The sequence below is a fragment of the Diceros bicornis genome, chromosome 7 (genome assembly GCF_020826845.1).
Source record: "Diceros bicornis minor isolate mBicDic1 chromosome 7, mDicBic1.mat.cur, whole genome shotgun sequence".
Classification (NCBI taxonomy): Eukaryota; Metazoa; Chordata; class Mammalia; order Perissodactyla; family Rhinocerotidae; genus Diceros; species Diceros bicornis.
Genome location: NC_080746.1, coordinates 56,993,835 through 57,012,300, shown reverse-complemented (window position 1 = coordinate 57,012,300; position 18,466 = coordinate 56,993,835). Strand labels below are relative to the sequence as shown.

The 18,466-nt window shown below is 39.7% G+C and overlaps 1 protein-coding gene across 4 annotated transcripts in view; it reads left to right on the top strand.

Annotated features, from left to right (window-relative positions):
• PAAF1 (proteasomal ATPase associated factor 1) overlaps positions 1-18,466 on the top strand; it is a 44,346-nt gene that overhangs the window by 10,233 nt on the left and 15,647 nt on the right. For all 4 annotated transcript variants that reach the window (XR_009220801.1, XM_058545619.1, XM_058545621.1 and 1 more), the window contains exons 4-7: positions 4-93; positions 6,624-6,722; positions 7,377-7,527; positions 14,706-14,900. Coding sequence is in view for 3 of the 4 variants with exons in the window: in XM_058545619.1 (XP_058401602.1) it covers positions 4-93; positions 6,624-6,722; positions 7,377-7,527; positions 14,706-14,900 (535 nt within the window). In the remaining variant the exon portion in view is untranslated. The remainder of the gene's footprint in view (positions 1-3; positions 94-6,623; positions 6,723-7,376; positions 7,528-14,705; positions 14,901-18,466) is intronic.

Genomic DNA, 18,466 nt, shown 5'->3' with positions numbered 1-18,466 from the left:
TAGAAAAGCCTTCATATTTCATGTCCAAAGGAAAATGCATCTTCGAAGTTTTTGGCACCATTCACTACTTTTCCCAGAATTCATGCGAAGAGTGTAAGTATTTTGAGAAAATGTAATAGCATGTTAATTTTTCATTTTATCTGCTTTTCTAGTGCTATAAATAGTTTTCATAATTAATGTGTCTTTCATTTACTTTGCATTGCAAGGTAACATGGCTGATGAAGTGTGATAGGTTTGGCAAAATTGGTATTTGGGTCTGCATAGAATATGTATACACTCACTAGTAATCTTAGAGAAAGGAATTATATGAAATTTCCTTGTATATGTTTTAGCAGAGCTACTTACCAGCTTTTGGATAAGGATGATAGTAGCTGATGTTTGCATCATTTGCCGCTACTTGTATTTCTGTTCCTTTTTACCTATAGGACAGGACATTTTCCCAAAATTCCAAGTACATCATATTGAGGAATAATTTTCAAAGGTCTTTGTGATAAAGCCCTTTGTACTACCATGATCTTTTTGTAAGCTGAAGTGAGAAATAGGTGGATAAACTGATTATATTAAAGCCTTCCACTTCTTATTGTATGGTACCTTTTTAAAAATAGCTGTTTTTTACCCTTATTGCAAAACAAATATGTGTTCAGTGATGAAAATTTAGGAAATATAAAAGAAAGTGAAAATCACTCATACTTCTACAACCTAAAGATAACTGTTGTGGACTTTTGTTATGCAGCCTTTATTAGTAATAATCATAGTGGTAATAGCTAACATTTATTGATTGCCTACTATGTGCCAGCACTGTGCTGAGCTTTATCATTATCGTTATCGTATCTATCATTATTTTACTTGAACCTCCCAATCTTTTTTTTTAAATATTTTACAAAAAATATATATATATTACCCAAATAGGTTTTTACAGTATGTGCTGTTTTATAACTTGCTTTTTATTCCTTAATAATATATTATATAAATCATTTTATGTCATCTTTCTGTGTGTTCTTTTAAGAGCTGCATGGTATTCCACTGTATGACTTTGCTATCATTAATTTCCCCAATCTTCTATTACTAGACATTCAGGTATTTCTGATTTCATGATTTCATATTTTGATGATATACGTATAACTAACCCTTTGCTCACAAAAATAGAAAGAAATTAGAATACATTTGTAAAAGGAGAATTGCTGAGTCACAGATAATGCAAATTATAAGCCTTCTGGTACGTTCTAACTGACCTTCACTTAACTGATTTATTGAGTCAACTGTTGCTCTCCATTTCCTCTGTAAAGCATACTGACTGTTGCCCACAGCGTGTTTGCAGCTTGTAACCTCCTCCCTGAGCTCTGCATACTTCTTATACTACTGGTTAAGTTGAATGCTTACCAAGGGTCAGTTACAATGCCAGTTACGTTATTTTTGAAATTATGTTAATTAATTAAATATGTTAAACCAATGAAAGATGAGTGTGAAAAGGCAGAGAGTGATTATGTCTTTGAAAACTAAGTTGATTGCTTTGTAAAGACTTGGTAAAGATGAGTTTTTAAAACAACTGCTGTTATAGTATGTGTAGGCAAGATAAATGCAAAATGTTAGGGAAAAAAATTAAAAAAACACTAGGTGAATTTTTGCTCTTAGATTGCTTTTTAAGTTTGTGTAAAGATTTGCCTTCCTGGGCCGGCCCGTGGCTTAGCAGTTAAGTGCGCATGCTCCCCTGCTGGTGGCCCGGGTTTGGATCCTGGGCGCGCACCGACGCACTGCTTCTCCAGCCATGCTGAGGCTGCGTCCTGCATACAGCAACTAGAAGGAAGTGCAGCTATGACATACAACTATCTACTGGGGCTTTGGGGGAAAAAAAATAAATAAAATTAAAAAAAAAAAAAGAAAAGAAAAGATTTGCCTTGCTTTAAAGAAACTGGAAGTTGTAAATTGTGCCTTTTGGTTATAGTTTATTACCAGAAAGTCAAGGTGAAGCTTCCTTGTAGTAGTCAGTGGACTAATGAAAAAATCAGTGAATTTTAATGTACATTTATTTATTTGAGTTAAAATAAAATGTAGGTATTTATGTATCCTTTTTTATCATTTCCTACTTTAACTGAATATTTTGATTAATTGACTTACCACTGAGCCCTATCCGTTGACTAAGAGGGCTTTTACTGTATTGCTTTTCTACCAGTGTGATTTGACATACTCTGTTAATAGTGGGTATTACAATTTTTTTAGTTTTACCAATTTGAGAAATGGTATTTCTTTGTTATTTTAATTTAGATTCCTTTGATTAATCATGGATTGACTACTTTTTCATATATTTATTGGCCACTCTTCATGTCATTTGCCCATTTTTCTTTTTTTAATGATGATTTTTTTTTTTTTTGGTGAGGAAGATTGGCCCTGAGCTAACATCTGTTGCCAATCTTCCTCTTTTTGCTGAGGAAGATTAACCCTGAGCTAACATCTGTGCCCATCTTCCTGTATTTTTTGTATGTGGGACGCCGCCACAGCATGGCTTGGTGAGTGGTACGTAGGTCTGTGCCCAAGATCCAAACCCATGAACCTTGGGCCGCAGAAGTGAAGTGCGTGAATTTACCTACCACGCCACTGGGCTGGCCCTGCCCGTTTTTCTAAGTGTGGATTTTTTTCTTTATTGGTAGGAGCTCTTATATTAAGGGTATTGACCCTTTGCCCTACATTTTGCAGATAGTTTTTGCTAGCTTATTATTTACTGTTAAATTTGTTTATGGTATCTTTTGATACACAGATATTTAATATCTCTAGATAATAAAACCTATAAATTTATTCCTTTATGGTAATTGTCTTTGGGGTCCTGCTTAGGGTAGTGTATGATTTTATATATATTCACTTTTAATTGTACAGCATAATGGGTAACAGCACAGACTCTAGAGACAGATTCATTGGATTTGATTCCTTGGATTCAAATTTTGGTTCTGCCATTTACTGACTGTGACTTTAGCCCAGGTCCTTAACCTCCCTGTGCTGCAGGTTCCTTATCTGTAAAATTAATATTTATCTCTTAGGGTTGTTACAAAGATTCAAGCAGTTAGAATTGAGTCTGGGGGCCGGCCCCATGGCTTAGTGGTTAAGTGCACGCGCTCCGCTACTGGCGGCCCGGGTTCGGAGCCCAGGCGCACACCGACGCACGGCTTCTCCGGCCATGCTGAGACCGCATCCCACATACAGCAACTAGAAGGATGTGCAGCTGTGACACTGGGGCTTTGAGGAAAAAAACGAGGAGGATTGGCAATAGATGTTAGCTCAGAGCTGGTCTTCCTCAGCAAAAGGAGGAGGATTAGCATGAGTATTAGCTCAGGGCTGAGCTTTCTCACAAGAAAAAAAAAAAAGAAAGACTTGAGTCTGGAACATAATAAGCACGGTATAAATGTTTGTTAAATAAAATTATACATACAATATTTTCTTTGAATTTTTATATTTTATTTTTTACATTTCAAACTTTAGTTTGTTATTTATTTCGAAGTAGGGATATAACAGTTCTTTTTGAAATGATTAGCATTTCACAGCACTATGAAGTAATCCATCCTTTATCTCATTGACTTGAATTGTCATCTTTATCTGATATTTAGGATTGTTCTGTTGATCTCTCTGTTCTTTTGCTGTGACTAAGGAGTACATCTTTAGCTTTAGACTCTGACCTAGGTGTATATCCTGACTCTGCTATGTCACATTGGGGAAATCACTTAATCACCTCTCAATCCTCAGATTCCTCATCTGAAAAATAGGAATAATACCCATCATATAGATTTTTAAGGGGATTATATGAGAGTAGTGTCTGTTACGTATCTGGCACGTAATAACTATTCAATAAATGTTAGTTCCCTTTCCTCTTTTTCTTTAGTAAAAGTTTGGAGGAAGGAGACAGCTGCTGTGACCTATAATCTACTCTTCAGTGTTCTATCACTTTGGAAGAAATGGATAGTTCTGACTTAATTACTTTTTAGGTCTAGGAACTAGGACCCCAAAGATATGTAACACAGATAAATAACACAATATCCCTGTCCCCTCCAGGGACAGTATATTAACTGAGAGGATACTATACAATATATCAGAGTTTCTCAACCTTGGCACTATTGACATTGTGAGCTGGATAATTCTTTGTTGTTGGGGGCTGTTCTATGCACTGCAGGATATTTAGCAGCATCCTTGACCTCTACCTACAAGTTGCCAATGGGACACCACCCCTAGTTGTGACAACTAAAAATGTTTCCAGACATCCCCAGATGTCCCCTCAGGAGCAAATTTGCCCCAGGTTGACAATAGCTACAATATATGAACCTAGTGCTCAAGACTACTGGGGGAGGAAGTAATGAACTCCATGGGGGAGTTAGGAAAACCACTTACCTTTTGAGAAGTGGGTCATTTTTTAAAAAATCATTGCTTGTGCACCTTTTCTATTTCTTATTCTCCCTCTCTCTTATTTGAGCTCATTATTAGGTGGTTCATCAATTTATTAATCACCTGCTATATTCCTGGTACTATTCTGGGCACTGGGGCTGTAACGATGAATAAAGCTGTGGTGTAGAGCTTATATTCTAGGGATGTGGGACCAGACAGGATTTGCTAGTGACTTGGATGTGAGATGTGAGAGAAAATAAGGAGTTGGGATGATTCCAAAAATCGTGGCCTGAGAATTGGATAGATTGTGGTGCCATTTACTGATTGGGGGACAAGCAGGAGTGTTGGTATGGAGTAGTGGGACGTAAGTGTTCTGTTTTGTACATGTTAAGTTTGAAGTGTCCACTATAAAGCCAAAAGTAGATGCCTAGCCAACAGTTGGATAGATGCCACCTGAGTCAGGAAAAAGGTTGAACTATGTAGATTTAGGGATAAAATTGATTTCAGAGTAAGTAGGAAAGTGTTTAAATATGTCTTGTTTCTGGAGCCTTGTGAATGGGGACAGTAGTTGGTCTTGTTGATACAGGCCAGATGGCTTTACTTTCCTACTGAGTATTGGTGAGGTACTTCATCCTTGTTCCCAAACTGCTATCATTTGGTATTTGTTGAGTAGTTGCTATGTACATAGCCTGTGGTTTGTGTAAGAAAGTGCTGGACATACTTCTAACACTTACAGAGCTCATCATGTAGTTGAGAAGCCAGATATGGAGTTGAAAGAAGTTAATTGACAGTACCAGTAGTCAGATTTAAGGCCCAGGATTAGGGTGGTGGTAGTAGTCTTGAAGAAAGAAAGATCTGAGAGAGATGTCTCCTACACTAGAATGTGAAGGCAAGCCTATGTCAAATTTACCTCTGTGTCCCCAGTACCCAGCAATGGGAAGCTAGGAACAGAATGAGATTATTATGAGGCTCAAATGATATATTGTATTTGAAAATATTTTATGAATGATAAAACATGATATAAATGTTAATTGTCATAATCCTTAAAATTAAAGGATCTACAATTAACAGTCTTTTATTCTTAGGAACCAAGATAAAGAAGAAAAAGTCTTAGAAAGTGTTGGAGTTGACCCATTTATCCCTTTAGTTCTTGCCAACCCTATTCATTATGGCTTAATTGGCATAGAACAAAGTAAAATGGAAGGTTGATAATTAAAGCCAAAATCCCTGCTTTTTCGTTAATAATTTAGGTCATATGGGAATCATTGTTGCTGGAATATGTCTGGGATTATATATTTCAGTCTTAGATTTCTGGAATATTTGCAACTGGGTGTTTTTTAATAAAAAAGGTATTATGTATGCATGCGTATAAAAGAGACTTGGCATTCTGATTATGGCTTATGCATGAAGTGATTGCTAATATTGAAACTGCATAGGGCCAGCCCCATGGCTTAGTGGTTAAGTGCGCGCGCTCCGCTACTGGCGGCCCGGGTTTAGATCCCGGGCGCGCACCGACACACCGCTTCTCCGGCCATGCTGAGGCGGCGTCCCACATACAGCAACTAGAAGGATGTGCAACTATGACATACAACTATTTACTGGGGCTTTGGGGGAAAAGAAAAGGAGGAGGATTGGCAATAGATGTTAGCTCAGAGCCGGTCTTCCTCAGCAAAAAGAGGAGGATTAGCATGGATTTTAGTTCAGGGCTGATCTTCCTCACAAAAAAAAAAAAATTAAGAAACTGCATAAGAGAACCTGAGAATTCTCTGTTACTTATTCTGAAATACACACACACACACGCACACTCTTTCTTAGGATTTTTCAGAGGGAATGTGAAGTAGTAAATTGGAAGCAGCTTTGCTTTTCCCTCAATCCTTCTGGTGCACCTTGGAAGACTGTTTTTTGTGTAAGTGGGTTCGTAAGAATTAGGAGAGGTGTCTTAATTTTAAAATAATGTAGCAAAAGATGGAAACTGTGGAAATGATATAGGGATAGGGAAAACTTTTTAGCTGAGGCTGGAGACTATAGATGAGTACAAGAATATCTTTTTGTTTCGAGAAATAAAAGGTGTTGGCTCTAGCTTTATTGAGAGATTGGTGATGATAATTCAACCTTCACGTGAAACACGTGTCCTTTGTGTTGGGAAGGATAGACTTGAAGAAGTCTTATAGGAGTGTGAAATGGGGGGCGGTTATAACATATTTCAAGGGAAGAAGAGCATTTCATTATTTGTAACACTGGTTTTTTTGTCTTTTGAACAGGTAACATGCCTGGACATTTCTAGTGGAGGAGGCCTTGGTGTATCTTCTAGTACTGATGGGAGCATGAAGATCTGGCAAGCTTCCAATGGAGAGCTCAGAGTAAAGACTTTGGATACTCTTTTAGGTCTTATACTTGAAGGGAGGTCTGAGAAACTTTAGACTGGGTCGTGAAAAGAAGAGAGGCCCATTCTAAAAATGTAGGACCACTGCACTTCAGTTGATCTTTGATCTCTCATTTGTTGATCTGAGAACCATCCTCAAGCTTGGTGATTTGCCAGAACAAATTGGGGCTGGAACAGTGGAGGAGCCAGGCCAGTGAATGTCTAAGTGGGTGGTCTCTGTGTGAATTGCCTTCGGTGAGCAGTTTCTAAGACAGAGTAGCTAGGTTGTTACACTGATTATATGGCTGAGCCCCGCAGTCTGTACAGAGGATTTTAAGAAGAGGTGATTTAAAGCCCTCAAGCCTCCTCAGCTCCTTATATGTAGAACTAGACTTAGGGATGACTCTGAGAGCCATGGAGGTCAAATCCGCACCATTTGTAGCCAAAGCCTGGGAAAGGGAACCAACAGCTCTTACAACACTACCTGGTAGACAAATGAGCTAACAAGAGCCTTTGGACCTCTTTAGTTTTAAAACCCAGCATGTGGGTATAGCATGTAGATATTTCATTTAAGGGACCAAGGATATGGGAGTAAGAGAACATCAAGGGATGCACAAGAGAACTAGCATGGAATTTTCTTTTGTTTTTCCAGAGAGTATTGGAAGGACATGTGTTTGATGTGAATTGTTGCAGGTTTTTCCCATCAGGCCTTGTGGTTCTGAGTGGGGGTATGGATGCCCAACTGAAGATCTGGTCAGCTGAAGATGCTAGCTGCGTGGTGACCTTCAAAGGTCACAAAGGAGGTAAGGGGTGATTTCTCCAAAAGACTTCTCTAATGATCCCCAGAGACAAATCACCAAAAAGATAGAAACAGAAGCCAGTTATCCACAAAAACACAAATAATTCATCCAACTGGCCATTTAAATGAGCTGCTATTTCTCCAAGGATTAGAAATTCCTTTGTTACTCAGTCTTGTTATTGCTGTCTAAAACCAACTGTGTTACACAGAAGTTGTCTTCCGCAATTGATAGAGGAAAAAATCCTCCCCAGGAAATCATCTGTGTGTTGGGGAAAAAAAGAGAGAGAAGTGTGCCCACATTTTCTCATTATTCGTCCTTTGGCCGAGGTGATAATAAAAGCTCGGTGGCAAATGGCTGCATCACCAGACATCAAAGATAGAGCTTAGTACTGACTGTTGATTCCCGTGGTTTGAAATCACAGTTCAGATTTTAAAAATGGATTTGCCATGTAACCAGTTGATATCAGATTGTAGAGACACAGTGAGAACATCTTTCCTTTGTAACTGATTGGTTTGTTGGTTGGAAAAAATATGTAGTTTAGAGATGTTTTATCCTTAATTGGAATGTTAAAAAGATGACAAATATGTTATTCTTATTTTACAAGTTTGGATATTTTTGAAAATGTAATAACATTCCCAAATAATTCCTTACCTTGATCCCTCTTTTGGAACCCTAATACATATCTTCTATACCACTTATTTGGGAATTATTGCTCTATAGTTATAATATTTAATCCACTGTTTTGCCTTGTGTACCTGACTATATTATAAATAACTTGCATATAGAGATTGAGTTTTAAGTTTTAGTATTTCTTTATACTGATTTGTTGTATTATATAGAGATCATCCAGCAAACACACGTGTTAACCTTAGCCAATGAATAGTTTACTTCTAAAACTGTAAGTATGTGGGTGCACTGAGAGGGAATAGAAATTTGCAGCCTTCCTCACAGTGAGCCTGAAGAACTGACAGGTCTAAGGTGTCAAAGCGTCCTGCACAGATGGGGAGTCCAGGAGCCGAAGGAGTCTGGAGAAACACTGAGGGATTCACCTCAGATCTGGCCATCCCTCTGAGTGTGTGAGGCCCGGGGAAACTTTCCAGTGGAACAAGGCATGACTGTGCACGTTGGACTTAACAAGATGCATATTCAACATCAGTGCACAATCAGTTTAGGAACACCTTTGGATTACTGCAGATATTGAGTGTGTCCTCCACAGGAATCCTAAATCTCCCAACATTCTTCAGTTTTCCTAAGAACATGTGTGTCACTTAGCTTAGAGTGAATTACAGAATGTTTGTTAATCTGATTTAAGCTTTTGTTCATCTAGTTGTTCCGTTCTTTTGGCCTTGTGAGAAAGTCCTGGGGTAGGGGTAGAGGCTTCTCCAGAGTGTGACAATCCTAACTTTTTTTCTTTTCTTTCTTTTCTCTTTTTTTTTTTTTTTTTGTGAGGAAGATTAGCCCTGAGCTAACATCTGTTGCCAATCCTCCTCTTTTTTGCTGAGGAAGATTGGCCCTGGGCTAATATCCCTACCCATCTTCCTCTACTTTATATGGGACGCCGCCACAGCATGGCCTGACAAGTGGTACGTTGGTGCAGGCCCGGGATCCGAACCTATGAACCCTCGGGCCTCCATAGCGCAGCGCACGCACTTAACCTCTTGCACCACCGGGCCGGCCCCCTAACTTTTTTTCTTGAAAGGGGGATTTTTATTATATTGAACAGAAATGATAAACTGTAGGAGAAATGTCATGAAGTGACATCTAGGCTGATGTCTGTCAGATCTTGAATGCTCCTCTCCAGTTAGTTCTGTAAAGTAGCCCCAGGTCTGGGGTTGCTCATTCTTCTACAGTACAAAGCACAAATCAAGATTAATCTCCAATAGCTTAGCAGCATTTGTGTCACTGTCTCCAGCCAAATGACTTCCAAGTTGCTTTGTGTGGCTCCTTTTTTACGAAATCTTTAGAAATGAGATTTTGAAGCATTTTCTTAGCGAAAGCCATGAACCACATAAAAACAGAATAAAGAATTATTACCTGTATTTGTGATCTTTAGTGGTTTCACAAGTGGTGACTAAATAAGAGAAGCAGAAGATAGTGAGTGTTGAAAGCGAACATGGTCTTTTATTCCCTAGGGTAAGTCTTGGCAAGCAAGATATAAAAGAAAACACCAGGAAGACTGGACTGGACATAGTCTAATGCTTATTGCTAAGAGCCGTTAGGACATTAATAAAGTACACTAAGACACTAATAAAGCTCTGTACAAAGATCTATTGTAAAGGATAACCTTTTGTTGGCTTAATTAAGTCCCTGGCTTGATCACTGCTTCTAGTATATGAAAACATGATAATAAGGGAGGCAGTATAGTAGAGTGGTTAAGCATGGGATTTGGAGGCACACAAATCTTGGTTTAGATCTTAATTCTTCCACTTACAACCTGTGTGACCTTGGAAAGTTGTTTAACTTTATTGAGCGTTAATTTCCTCATGTGTAAAATGGGGATAGTAATATTAAATGAGATGGTGCATATGAAGGATTTGGCATAATCTCTGGTATATGATAAGTGCACAGTAAATATTATTGTTCATATAAAATATAAAACTAAATTTTAATTCATGCCAGGAAAGGTGAACCTTGTGATGTTTTAACATGCTTGTCAGATGTGAAAAGCAGAAATTGTTATTTCTAATAGAGTAGACATTTTGGAGTGGAAACAAATATGACCTTATTTTATATGTAGTTGGTCTTCCCTAATACTTTTGGGTACATATTTCATATATAATGAAAGGATTAGTGTGTTTTTTACTTAGCAAGCAGAGGTAAGATTTGTGTATGTTTCTGAATCTTTCCAGTGAAAAGATAAAGTAGTTTTGTGTTTATAATATGAGTTTACTAAGTAGCTTTAAAGTATACCTTAATCAGTTTGAAGCTTTTTAATTGCCCAATCTAATTAAGGTTGGTGAATTTGGAGGTATATATTCATAATCCTAATTCTTTGTAATAAGCACCAAATCTTTCATAATCTGAAAACATTTAGACTAAATGAAACACCATTTCAGTTGATTGGTTGAGTTTTTGGCTCACCAGAGAAGGAAAGATGCTTACATTTGTAGAATAAGTTTAAGAAACCAGGTTGCATTTTCAGCACTTGGGCTGTTATTTTCAAGCTCTTGTATACTTTCTTTGAAATAGGCTGTGCTGCCTCCAAGTAAAGGTAGGTGCTCATTTTTTTCTGAGATCTGAGTCACAGCCATTACTTTTCCCATGTACACGTATATGTACATTGCTTCCTAGCAACATTAAATCAGCTTAATATAATAGTAAAACTAGATAATTTTAACAGAGTAAAATTGTTAAAAACATGCCTGGAAATGTGAAATTTGTTCTATTTCTTACTAATACTTAGTTCAGTCATAGTTTCATATAATGTTATTCTTTTTTCTCAGACTTTTGGCTAGATGTTTATATGTGACTCAGCTGAATCTTTTTTTGAAGGCAAATGCTTTTTCGTCTTGGTTTATATGATGAGGACTTGTATCTGTTTGATTGGATATCTAAAGTCTTTGTGGCTTCTTAGTCTTAGCTATGGCTGCTTCTCTTACCAAGACATTCCTGCTACTTTCCTAGCTTCTTTTTTTTTGGTGAGAAAGATTGGCCCTGAGCTAACATCTGTTGCCAGTCTTCCTCTATTTTGTATGTGGGACTCCACCACACCTTGATGAGTGGTGTGTAGTTCTGCGCCCAGGATCCAAACCTGTGAACCCCGGGCTGCTGAAGCAGAGTGCACAAACTTAACCACTACGCCACCGGGTCGGCCCTTCCTAGCTTCTTTCTAAAGTAATTCCTGATAAGTTCCTGCTCCTGTAGGGCTCCTCTTTCTTATATTCTTGTCATCTAAGAGTGAAGAGACCCACACTAGATGCCACTATATTTTGAGTGACGTTTTATTAGAGAGAGGGTGATAATTTTCTACTCTACTTTTATAGAAAAAGAAAACTTTCTAGATGGCAGCTCTTTGCTGAGTGTTACTTGAAATTTGTACACAGTTAATACTATTCACAGCTCCCTAGCCACAGCTGCAGCATCCTGCCTTGAGTACATACTTTTCAGAACTATTTTTTTAAAAAGCTTGCATCACTTCCATTGAACTCAATAGCATTTTAATTTTTTTTTCAATAACATTTTTAAATAGCAGTTGGAACTTTCTGATAAAGACATAAACAGATCTTTGATTGCTTAATAAGAGCTGAAGGCCCTTCCTAATATTGCTATTGGTGATTCCTTAGGATTCTTAAAAGATCTAAGATCCTTTTCTATCTAGATTTATGCTGAATGTATTATGGAGATAGAGTGCAAAAGGGATTTTCCAAATTCAAGATACTTTACAATTGCAAAATATGTCGTAAATAAGAAACATAAAATAGCAGCAAAACATGTTGCCTCCTGGGGCCTGCCCGGTGGCATAGTGGTTAAGTTCGTGCACTCCGCTTAAGTTCGTGCGCTCTGCTTCGGCAGCCCTGGTTTTGCAGGTTCAGATTCCAAGTGCAGACCTATGCACCGCTTATCAAGCCATGCTGTGGCAGGCATCCCACATATAAAGTAGAGAAAGATGGGCACAGATGTTAGCCCAGGGCCAGTCTTCCTCAGCAAAAAGAGGAGGATTGGCAACAGAAGTTAGCTCAGGGCTAATCTTCCTCACCAAAAAAAAAAAAGTTGCCTCCTTAGGTCTATTTTGAGGGGAAGGCTATTTTAAAAACCACTACAGTGGCCTTTATCCAGTGGATATATAATTGCGAGGATTACATTTTATTTTCCCAAAAACTATAGTCACCTATATAAATTGGATTTAGTTTTTATTTTAAATTTTATATATTTGGAAGCTTACACTGTGATTAGGTCCCTCCTGAGTTGTCTCTAATCATATTTTCTCAAACAGGCCTTAAATTGGCTACTTTTTCAATTTGTGGCATTTTCATAAACTCATCTTTTTCTGAAAAAGGCTTTCAAAGTGAAATTTCAGTAGGAGTTGAGGCATGTGGTTACTTGCATGGGTCATCCATCACCTGTATGTTATGTTGAGTTATGCTGTAGAGTTTTTGTCAAGGTTTGTATATCTGAAGTCATCTCACCTTGAGAAGAATGGGAGCAAGCCAAAGATCACTAATTTGCTAAGTGACCTTCAGTCAGGTACTCTTATTCCTCAATCTGCAAGTATTTACTGGGCACCTATAATAGAATCAGTAAATGAGTCGTAATAAAACAAATGCTAGCCCTGCCTGTAGCACCATAGGATCGGACTGCCTTTCTACTCTGTACAGTCCTGTGTTAGCACACATTTGCCACTGTATTGTAACTCTTTATGTCCATGACTATATCTCTGCCTTTTTATGCTGTGTGCTTCTAAGGTCAGAGACCATAGCATATATTCATATAACAGGTAATAAAGGGTTTCAAAAATTATAAAATCTTTGGACATTTTGGACATTATAACACTCTGGGTCTTTTTGATCTTTTTTAGCAGGCAGTTCCCATGGTACAGGGGGCCCTCAGATGTGTATGCTCAGCTTCCTGCTGGGCTCCTTTAACACTACTCTGGCACAAGTGGAGCACTGGCTCACACTACCTCTTTGCAAACAGGTGAGGTAGAAGCTCAGCTTCCCTCTTGGCACCACTGACCCCTTCCTGGTGAAAGTGGGGCACCGACTTGCACCACTGCGACTTGCACCACCTTCTTGCCTCCAAGTGGGCTTGTAAGCTCAGTTCCCTGCTGACTGACAGCAGGGGAGGGAGTTGGAAGAAGTAGAGTGCTACTGCCCACCGCCTTGTTCTGGTCAACATCACTGGGGGGAGGGGAGGAATTGGAGCGCTGTCTCCTGCTTCCATGGGGAGTGGGGTAAAAGATCACTGCCTTGGGCCGGCCCCGTGGCTTAGCGGTAAAGTGCGCGCGCTCCGCTGCTGGCGGCCCTGGTTCGGATCCCAGGCGCGCACTGACACACTGCTTGTCCAACCATGCTGAGGCCGCGTCCCACATACAGCAACTAGAAGGATATGCAATTATGACATACAACTATCTACTGGGGCTTTGGGGGGTGGGGGTGAAGATCACTGCCTGTTCAGCCCCACTGAAATCTTAGGGGACAGGAGGTAGCAGTTTTTCTGTAGCTGTTTAAGGTGAATATCACCAAAAAAGTTTTCTGTTGTGTTAGGCTGCCCATTTCCTAGTCTTTTGCCTAGGGGCAACAGACTTCTTGGAGTTGTTTTTTTGTTTTTGTCTGTGCCTGTCTTTCTATCAGTTCCGTGTTGGAGGCTTCTGCAGTGTCCTGTCCAGGATATATGGAAGGCAGCAAGGAAATCCAGGGAACTCATTGCCCTGTTGTTCTTCAAGTCCTAAGGTCGCAAGGTGGTCTGCCGCCTTCTTTCCATCTTTCAGTCTCCTATGCTTGTTTGTTGTGTTATGTCTAGGTTGTTTTAGTTGTGAGGAGAAGGACTTGGGAGGAATGAGCCTACTCCATTTTGGCCAGACCAGAAATCGCATCCTTTTTTAAGAGGGGGAGACTAACTCTTTCAATTAGTTCTCAATGGATCTTTTAAGGTAGTGATTTTTAAACCAAACTCTCTAAGATGTCTACTTAATTTTTGCTTAAAAAACAGGTTTTGGGGCCAGCCCCGTGGTGTAGTGGTTAAGTCTGGCACACTCCACTTCAGTGCCCTGTGTTCGTGGGTTTGGATCTTGGGCGTGGACCTACAGCATACGACCCACATACGAAATAGCGGAAGATTGACACAGATGTTAGCTCAGGATTAATCTTCCTCAGGCAAGAAAAGAGGAAGATTGGCAACAGATGTTAGCTCAGAGTAAATCTTCCTCACCAAAAAAACACAAACCGGTTTTAAAGCCAGAATAGAAACTTGAAAACCACTGCTGTAGAACACTCCACTAAAAATTAAATCCAAAGCTGCTTTTTCCATGGCTGTTTCTCACAGCTAGTTTTTGAACCATTGGGAAACAGGGACCTTATTCTATTTATTTCTGTTTTTCTACCACTTGAACGTGCCCAGCATGTAGTACGTATCCAGTACATGTTTTAGAAGGAATGGAGTCATTTATACAGATGGATCTTCTCTACCCTTGTAGTTCCTTTACTATTTACTCCATCTTAGGGTCTTTTTTTGTCTCTTGCCAGGTGTCCTGGATACAGCCATTGTTGATCGGGGGAGGAATGTGGTATCTTGTTCTCGAGATGGGACAGCACGACTTTGGGATTGTGGGCGTTCAGCCTGCCTGGGAGTCATTGCAGACTGTGGTTCTTCCATCAATGGAGTGGCTGTGGGTGCTGCTGACAACTCCATAAACCTTGGCTCCCCTGAGCAGATACCCAGTAAGTTGATAATGATATGTGAGCTTATTTTGTTTCCTTAGGTCCCTTCAGTGTTTGCTTCTGTTTCTCCTTTTCTTCCTTGTCCTTTCCTGCTCTGTAGCTGGTATTTCTCTTTTCACCATAAGATTAATATTTATTGCATACCTATTATGTTTCTGTTGCTTTGGAATCTAGAAAGGAAGTATGTGTCATAGTTATTGCATTTGAGTAAGTGCAATCTAATTTAGCAGATGAGACTAATGCCTGTAAAACAGAGAACAATAAAATTTTGACTGAAGTAACTTATTGATTCTTAATGCAAATATAGTAGTTTTTTGGAAGAAGAGTGTTTTAGGTTAGTATAGGTGAGAAGGGTGTCACAAAAGAAGTTGACTTGAACCTTGAAGGATGGATTCGAATTGAACAGACAAGATTGGGAAGGATGGGAGAATGGGAGCTAGGGCAGGGGGTAAGGGTAGAATACAGAAGTTTCACTGCCTGGAAAATACTCTGTGCTCCACCAATAGTTCACATTAAAACAGCTTAGAGGGGCTGGCCCCGTGGCTGAGCGGTTAAGTGCGCGTGCTCTGCTACTGGTGGCCCGGGTTCAGATCCCGGGCGCGCACCGACACACCGCTTGTCTGGCCATGCTGAGGTGGGGTACCACATACAGCAACTAGAAGGATGTGCAACTATGACATACAACTATCTACTGGGGCTTTGGGGAGAAAAAGGGAAAAGAAGGAGGATGATTGGAAATACATGTTAGCTCAGGGCCAGTCTTCCTCAGCAAAAAAAAAGAGGAGGATTGGCATGGATGTTAGCTCAGGGCTGATCTTCCTCACACGCACACACGAAAACAAACCAAAAAAAACAGCTTAGAGGTGAAAGTGACTATTGGGTAAAAAGATATGCTTTGCTTGGCTGGGCAAGAGGTTGGATTAGAGTAGTAGTAGTGGGAAATAGGTGAGTAGAGGGGCTGGCCCCGTGGCTTAGCGGTTAAGTGCGTGCGCTCTGCTGCTGGCGGCCCGGGTTCAGATCCCGGGCGTGCACTGATGCACTGCTTCTCCGGCCATGCTGAGGCCACGTCCCACATACAGCAACTAGAAGGATGTGCAGCTGTGACATACAACTATCTACGGGGCAAAAGATAGTTGGGGGGAAAAAATAAATAAAATTATTAAAAAATAAAAATAAAAAAGAAATAGGTGAGTAGAATGCTGGCTCTGGTGAGTCAAAATGATAAAGGTCCTAATAAGGCAACTTGCATTCTTTTTTTATTTTCCCACAATTATAACTAATACTTGCTTCTCTGTTTCCATAGGACTATTTTCTACCATCATCTTTGCCTCTCACATTTTTTTAACAAAAATAGACTTCAATTTTTAGAGCAAAAATTGTAGGTTGTAGATTCACAGCAAAATTGAGCAGAAAGTACAGAGTCCTCATATACCCTCTACCCTCACACCCGCACAGCCTCCCCCATTATCATCATCCCCCACCAGAGTGGTACATTTGTTACAATTGATAAACCTACATTGACATATCATTATCGCTCAAAATCCATAGTTCACATTAGGCTTCTCTCTTGGTACATTCTGTGGGTTTGGACAAATGCATAAGGACACGTGTCTGTTATTATAGTATCATACAGACGTTTTACTGCCCGGAAAATGCTCTGTGCTCTACCAGTTTGTCCCTTCCTCTCCTATAACCCTTGGCAACCACTGATAGTTTTACTGTCTCCATGGTTTTGCCTTTTCTAGAATGTCACAGTTGGAATCATAACTATGTAGCCTTTTCAGTTCAGCTTCTTTCACTTAGTAATATGCATTTAAGGTTCCTCCATGTTTTTTCACGGTTTGATAGCTCATTTCATTTTAGCACTGAATAATTTTCTATTGTCTGGATGAATTGTAGTTTATTTATCCATTCACCTACTAAAGGATATCTTGGTTGCTTCCAAGTTTTGGCACTTATGAATAAAGCTGCTGTAAACATCCGTGTGCAGATTTGTGTGTGGACATAGGTTTTCAGCTCATGTGGGTTAATTTTGCCCCTCACTTTTGACACACTACAGGTGCTCTTCCCTCCTCTCTTAAATTTCCCACAGAGATGCACTGTGGTCCAAAGAACTAAAACTCTTGCTGACCACCAGATGTTCCCTGTTCCCACTTAGATGTAGCCCCTCTTTAGCCCCTGGCCCCTCTTTGGTAATTAATGGATTAATAGAAAGAGCATTTCCCAAAGTGTGATACATGTGCAGTTAGTGATAAACAAGATCATTTCAGGCAGTACACATTTTTAATAGTTATATGTTAATACACACACATCTCACTTCAAACCTAAGATTTCACAGATATTTTTTAAAACAAGGTTAAATTTTTAAAATTTAGTTGATTTAAAGTAACTTAAATGAAAATATGCTTGTTTTCTCTCTCTTTTTTTTTTGTTTTTGTGTTTTTTTTTTTTTGGTGGGGAAGATTGGCCCTCAGCTAACATCCGTTGCCAGTCTTCCTCTTTTTGCTGAGGAAGATTAGCCCTGAGCTAACATCCATGCCCATCTTCCTCTATTTTGCTTGTGGGATTCCACCACAGCATGGCTTGATGAGCGGTGTGTCGGTCTGCGCCTGGGATCTGAACCGGTGAACCCTGGGCCGCCGAAGCGGAGCACGCTAACTTAACTGCTACGCTACCAGGCTGGCCCCCTGCTTGTTTCCTCAATTTCCTCACTTCCTACTTCTCTTCAACCCATTCTAGGAGGTTTGTGCCCACCTACTTGCCTGCAGTGGCTCTTGTCAGGGTCACCGGTGACTCCATGTTGTCTAATCCAGTGTTATTTCTCTGTGCTTATCTTTCCGAATTCTCAACAGGATTCAACATAGTAACCTCCTCTCCTCAGGATACTTTTCTTTGTTGGCTTCTCTGATACCACACTACACTGCTCTTCTTCCTATCTCACTGACTGCTGCTTCTTATTCTCCTTTTATAAGTCTCCATTATTCTACCTTTAAATATTGGAAGGCTCTCAGCTCTCACTACAGTTTCTCCCTAGGTGATTTCATCAGTTCCATGGCTTTAAATGTATTTATGCTAGAGATTTCCAGAAGTGTATCTAAAGTATAGACCTCTGTCCTGAGTTTCAGACTCTATTTAGATGTCTAATAGACAGCTTGAACTTACCTTCTCTGACGTGGTGTGTTTGATATCCCCCTACCCCAAATCTCTTTTTTCCTGTCTCAGTAAATGGCACCACTATCTACCCATTTGCTCAAGCCCAGAGCTTATTCATGATCTACCTCCACCTGTCCTCATGTCCCACGTCAGCAAAGTCTGTCATCTCTGCCTTTAGAGTGTTTTTGATTTTTCCACCTCTCTCTCTCCCCCCTACTCTCTCTTCCTCTTGCCAGCATGCTGGTGCAGTCTATCATCATCCGTTGCCTGTACTATTCTCCTATAATCTGTTCTCCTCAGAGCAAACCATTATGGTCATTTAAAAAACATAAATCAATTCATGTCACTCCCCTTTGTCCCTGCTCTTCTCGGTGGCCTTCTTCTATACATGTATTGAATCCTAACCCTGTGGG